Below are 6,281 nucleotides of genomic sequence, written 5' to 3'. Positions count from 1 at the left end.
TGTAATTTACTCTCTCATCGATTTTAACAAAAGAAACATGCCCACTACCGTGGACAAAAATGAATAGCTGCCTCAGGATGAAATGAAAGCGCGTTCCCTTGTCTCAGCTTCCCCTGGGCAATGATTGACGTGCGCTGAAAGGCATGTGTGGGCGGAGCTACAGCGTCTCCGTGTCCAATCAGATTGCGAAGGCGGAGCCTAAGCATCCCAGTCAGCGCTGTTAGTGTTTCAGTGTAACAAAAGCAGCAGGATGAAACATTGATATAATGCGCGAGTGTATCAAGCGCAGCGTTCACGCGGGAACTGATTAATAACACATAACACAGCACAGACAGCACACACACGGGTCACTGTAGTTTTTAAAATCTAGGTAGTGGGTCAAGGCAGAAAGTGAGCTCAGAACTGAGCAGAGAGCGCGCAGGGAACGGGACAGGTCCAGACGTTACCGACAGTACCCGAGCAATCTCCGCCGCAGCTGTACTGGAGCTGAGCGGGCCGACATGGACGAGCAGCCGCGCCTGATGCACGCTCATGCGGCCGTGGGGATGAGCGGACTCCCCGGCCTGTCTCAGCACATAACGGAGAACACCGGAGCGACGGACGGCGACGGCAGAAAACAGGACATCGGAGACATTTTACAGCAGATCATGACCATCACCGACCAGAGCTTGGACGAGGCGCAGGCCAGGTGACCTGTCAATCATCGTCAAATCAATCCATCTGGAAATATTCATATTGACATCTTCAATAAGGCATAGGCACTTAAAATAAAAGGACATCCACTTTTAATGCACAAGAATACTTAAATAATAAATATAATACTTAAAATAGAAAGTCAAAATAAATAAAAAACATTTGCACTTTTGATACAGTTTAATACATTTACATATTTAATAATTCTATATTTAGAACAATTTTGTATTTATATAGCAAATATTATATGTATTATAAATATAAAACAATATATATATATATATATATATATATATATATATATATATATATATATATATACACAGTATATATTTTCCCTTTGACTTGACAATTACTCGACATATTTAATAAAGGTAAACTTGCTTAAAATCATTTTTATATTTTAGGTAACAACCTGCAGTATTTTTAATAATCCTTGTAAAATATACCTTAGTAGTCAGTTTACACCAAAATTACATCTATTAATACATTTAGAGTTACTACTGTAAAATCATTATAAATTGATTTGGGATTGCCTTTAAACAGTTGAAGAAGATTGAATGTCATTTTGAGTATTTTCTGTTTTAATGACAGCTGTTTTATAGCTACCACAATTTTATTGCAGTAACAATAGTATTTCAGAAACTATGGTTACCATGGTAATTTTCTGTAGTGTAATATAATGTAGATATTTGACTAATTGCCATCACAGTAATTGGTAATAAGTACATTTATGTGTGTATATGATGAGTTATTGACAAGTATCTAAGCAAAAATGGACTGGTACCCCTGTTGTTGTTGTCAGTGTGTCCAAATACATGCGCTGTGCAGTGACGGACATCAGTGGATTTTTCTGACATGCAGTGCTCATTTTTTGTCAATAGAAATGAACAGATGCCAAGATAGAATTTGACAGACAGCACTGAGACCCGTACCACACATGTGATGTCACTTTAGGATGTATTGTCCAAACCGGAGGTTTTTCATTTGTAGAAAGAAATAGATTTTGATCATTTTAATCAAACAGCTTCTTTGTGTGCAACATAAATAGTATGCAGGGTGCAGCATAATAGTTGTTCTTTATTGACAGTTTAAAACATAATTTGAAGATACTATCTTCATCATTCTTAGATATATAAATACATTAATTAGTGTGGAAAAGTGAAATATGTTCAATTATGTTCAAAAAAGTGTGCATTTTTGTGTTTATTTCAAAATAGTAAAAGGTGTCTGTACAAATCATATCATTTAAAGTATTATTTTGAGTTTTTAGAAGCAGGTAACTAAATAAAAATGTATGACATTATGACAGTTACTAATGGAACGTTGTTAATATTAAGCATGCAAAATATGAAACTAGGAGAGTGTCTGGAGTGTTTGCTGGTCAGTATGTGCGTTTCATTACGCCAAGATCATTTCAGTCAACAGGCAGACAAATAACTCTTTACTAGGAGGGTGAAATACTGCGCTGTTGAAACACTCACTGCGGCCTTGTGTTGTGTTTCAGGAAACATGCGCTAAACTGCCACAGAATGAAACCGGCACTCTTTAACGTCCTGTGTGAAATCAAAGAGAAAACAGGTAAGTGTTATACTTTTTAAAGAAAGGACACCGCCCGTTTAGCATTATATTCATAAAAAGATTGAATATTTGTTGGACACTTGCATGTTTCGACTGTGCCTCAGTGTTTAAGTGTCTAGTCATATCTGTGAAAGAAGTCTTTGTGTTTTAAATGTTTGCATATGCCATGACATACAATATGTTGTTATGTAAAATACTCTCAATAACAGCAGGAAAAGATATAATAGTGAGAAATACAGTGTTTTAAAATGCTTTTTTCTACACTGTGAATTGAATGTGGATATATTAGGCTGGGGATTTGATCGAGTAAATGTTGGTTGGTGGCAGTCTCTTAGTAATGAAATATAGTTAAATGTTTCTAAAAGTGTCACTGGTAAATCATCTTGGACTTTATCAAGCTTGTCTTGTTAGACTAAAAGCCTATGTACCGGTGAAGAAAGTACATGGTTAAATTACAAACTACCACAACTTGTGAATCTGAAGTGTTTAATTGTGTTTAGCTTTTCCCAGATTAATGAAATTAGTGCATTTTTGAGTTGTCAGTTCTCAAAGAAGGAAATTTATGCTTAGTTTGTGAATTATGTGGCTATGTGGCATAATTTGGAGCCATCAAAATAATGAAAAATGTTGTGGATGTGTTTTGCTGTTAAAAAAGGGACACAAAAGTCAGTTTTTTTTCTGTTTTGAAATGATTTTATAATTGGAAATGCAGTTCTGTTTTTATTAAATGAATGCTTTTTTAGACATTAAACGTGTGTATATATATATATATATATATATATATATATATATATATATATATATACACATTTATATATATATAAACTGTGGATTTCAGTGTGTACTGTTAATGTTGGTTTGTGGCAATCTTAATGAAGAAATTCAGTTAAATGTCTATAGACGTGTCATTGGTAAATCATCTCGGCCTTTATCAAACTTGTTTTGTTAGACTAAAATCCTAGCTATGTTCTGGTTAACATTGTGTGTGGTTAAATTACAAACTACCACAACTTGTGTATCTGAAGTGTTTAATGTTGTTTAACTTAACCCCGATTAATGAAATTAGTGCATTAATTGCTGTCAGAGTAAATGAGTTGTCAGATCTCAAAGAAGGAAATTTTATTTGTAATTTAATTTTAATTGTAATTTTTTGTAAATTTTGTAGCTATATGGCATCACTTTGGAAAAATGTCGTTGATGTGTTTTGCTGCTTAAAAGGCACATAAATAAATTTGTATAAATGGAAAACATAGTGTTGTGTTGTTTAGTGGCATACTTTTTTTATGAACTGAATGTTTTTTTATACATTGTGCATTAAATGTGGATATTTTATATATATATATATATTACATTATATTATATATGTAGACAATAGATTTCAGTGTGTACTGTAAATGTAGGTTTGTGGCAATGCTGAAGAAGAAATGCAGTTACATTTCTCCAAAAGTACTGCCTGTTATTGGTAAATCATCATTGCTACTATTAGCCTTTATCAAGCTTGTCTTTATATGCTTAGACTAAAAGCTTAGCTATGTACCAGTAAAGAAAGTGCATGGTTAAATTACAAACTACAACAATTTGCGTAGGCTATCTGAAGTGTTTAATTGTGTTTAGCTTTACCATGATTAATGAAATTAGTAAATTTTTGAGTTGTCAGAGCTCAAAGAAGGAGATGTATTAATTTGCGATTTTTGTAGCTATGTGGTGTCATTAAGTTTAATTTGCCAATTTTACAGTTGTTTGCTGTCATATTTCAGCCATTACTTTGATACAAAATTTTGTTTTGTTGCTGAAAAAGGGTCAAAAGTCACATTTTCTGTTCTGCGCTGAGAATGACTGGCTGTAGTATTTTGCTTTTGCAATGGATTTGTGCTTGTGAGATACAGCATAGAGACACTATCGCTGCGGTTTGATGTGCAAACGGATCCATCGTGTTTCACAGTCATTAGTGCATGAAGTAAAAAGGACTATATGAAGGATAAAGCAGTTTTTTTATTATTATTATCTCTGCGATGGCTCTTTTCCAGCTGTGCGACTGTGGGTGGTTCCCATTTCTCTGTTTGTTCTGTCTCCTCCACTGGCTGCGATGGTCCGCTATGATGTTTTCATTGAGTCGCGGCCGGCATGTCTGCAGAGCGAGGAGGGGGTTACCACGGCCTGCTGCTTTGCTCCCGCTCTGCATCTGTGAGGGGAGTGACACAGTTATGCGTGTAGTTTTACTCCCTGCCGTTTCGTTTTCTGTTTATTTTTCTTTTTGGAGTTCACTTGGAGTTCGAGCAAAGAGCGACATGTAAGTATCCCAGTAAAACCAAAATCCCCAAAAACATTAAGGGCTCAAACTTGACCCTTGTTTGTGCCCGAGCTTTGGAAGGCAACACAGGTCAAAAAGTTTTAAAAGTGTTTATATTAGATTTTAATTTCTTTTGTTTTGAACAAAATAATGTAACAAGGCGAAACATTTTTGTCGTACTGTTGCAGCCTCTACAAACTTTAGTACATGTTTGGATGTTTACAGTATTTAGGTCACCTTTTCTAGTGTGCACTTTTGAGGCATTTGTAATCGATAAAACAGTTTTACGTTCATGTCTGAAAACGTGGATTTTGAAAGTATACAGTTTTTGAGTTTGTTGTCAAATTTTTTTCTTAGCATTTGATAGACAAACACACTAACCTAATGAGTCATGGTTTTCTTTTTGTGTATACTTTTAAACTTTATTTGTTTTGAAAAGATCAGAATCAAAGTCCCTCTTGAAAATTTTTTTATTCTGTTTGACGTATTTGGAAATGGTGATTCCTTGGCAAGTGCACGCATGAGTGATGTTTGATTGAACTTAGATTTACATGATGGATTACCATGAAGCTAGTTATGAATGGTATTTCAAAACATTCTGAGTTTTTTGTTGTAAACAGATTTACACAATTTACCTAATTTCAAGTGTAGTTTTGATTGTACTAGATTGAACTACATTTTAAATTGTATTATATTTTGATGTTATTGGAAAATATTTGCAGATGCTTTGTAAAATGTAGGCATGTAATTGTCTGTATTGGCATGTATGAATAAAAAAAATATCTCGATAATTATGTATTTGCTCTAAAATGGCTTAAAAGTGTTTTTTTTTTTTTAATCAGAGGAACCATCATTTCATCCAAGCAGCCAAGTAGATTCAATATTTTAAAGACATTAAATTAAAATATAATAATTAGTTTTTCATTAAATAAAAACAAGGGAGAATGAAATTCAATCATTCTCATTGATATGCTCTTTATATTTATATTTCATATACAATGATACATAGTAGCTTTATAAAAAGCATTATTTACCTTCAAATGTTTACTAATACATGTTTTGAATGAACAAGGTGTGCAAACCTACTTCACTGACTTATTTTTGAAACCCCAGTTGTACATTGCATAATACTAAATTATCACTGGGACACATCAGGTTTACTATTATAATATAATGCAGAATTATCATTATTATTCTGATTATTAGATTTGCATTATACAAAAGTCATATCTTTCTGTCCTGTTTACTTCACCTTCAGCTGGGGCTTTTATTTTGACACCGAAAGTGCTGTCATATTTACTTCAACTTCACAAGGAGCTTTTATTGTGACAGAAAAGGCTATGTGTATTTGACTGTTTACAATGTCCCGCATTTCCTGAAACGCTGTAATTTCCTCCTTTTCTGTTATATAGTGCTGCGTTTGTAGATTTGTATTATATTTTGTAGCGGTTACTAATGTTTGGAATTGCTTGAATGCTTGAACTTGCATTACTTTGATTTCACAATGCACGTGAACTCACCTGAGAACGCTGCCATGTGCATGAACACAGATTAGCATAACACCTTTTTGTTCTGAATCACACACATACCACGTTTATCTGTCTTTAAATTACAGCATTTTGTGGATTAATAATCACATATGACCAACTCACCATTTTGATGTTATTTTGATTAATTGTGCATCCCTGATACATTTGAATGATATTGTAGTGTGTTT

The 6,281-nt window shown here is 33.9% G+C and overlaps 1 protein-coding gene across 2 annotated transcripts in view; it reads left to right on the top strand.

Moving 5' to 3' along the window:
* The first annotated feature begins 254 nt into the window (after positions 1–254).
* LOC127448679 (pre-B-cell leukemia transcription factor 1-like) overlaps positions 255–6,281 on the top strand; it is a 137,478-nt gene continuing 131,451 nt past the window's right edge. For both annotated transcript variants that reach the window (XM_051711402.1, XM_051711401.1), the window contains exons 1-2: positions 255–688; positions 2,201–2,274. In XM_051711402.1, coding sequence (XP_051567362.1) covers positions 501–688; positions 2,201–2,274 — 262 coding nt within the window. In that variant the 5' untranslated portion in view covers positions 255–500. The remainder of the gene's footprint in view (positions 689–2,200; positions 2,275–6,281) is intronic.

This window comes from Myxocyprinus asiaticus, chromosome 12, assembly GCF_019703515.2.
Source record: "Myxocyprinus asiaticus isolate MX2 ecotype Aquarium Trade chromosome 12, UBuf_Myxa_2, whole genome shotgun sequence".
NCBI classification, from domain to species: Eukaryota; Metazoa; Chordata; class Actinopteri; order Cypriniformes; family Catostomidae; genus Myxocyprinus; species Myxocyprinus asiaticus.
Note: the sequence above shows the minus strand (reverse complement) of the source record. Positions and strands in the feature narration are given on the sequence as shown.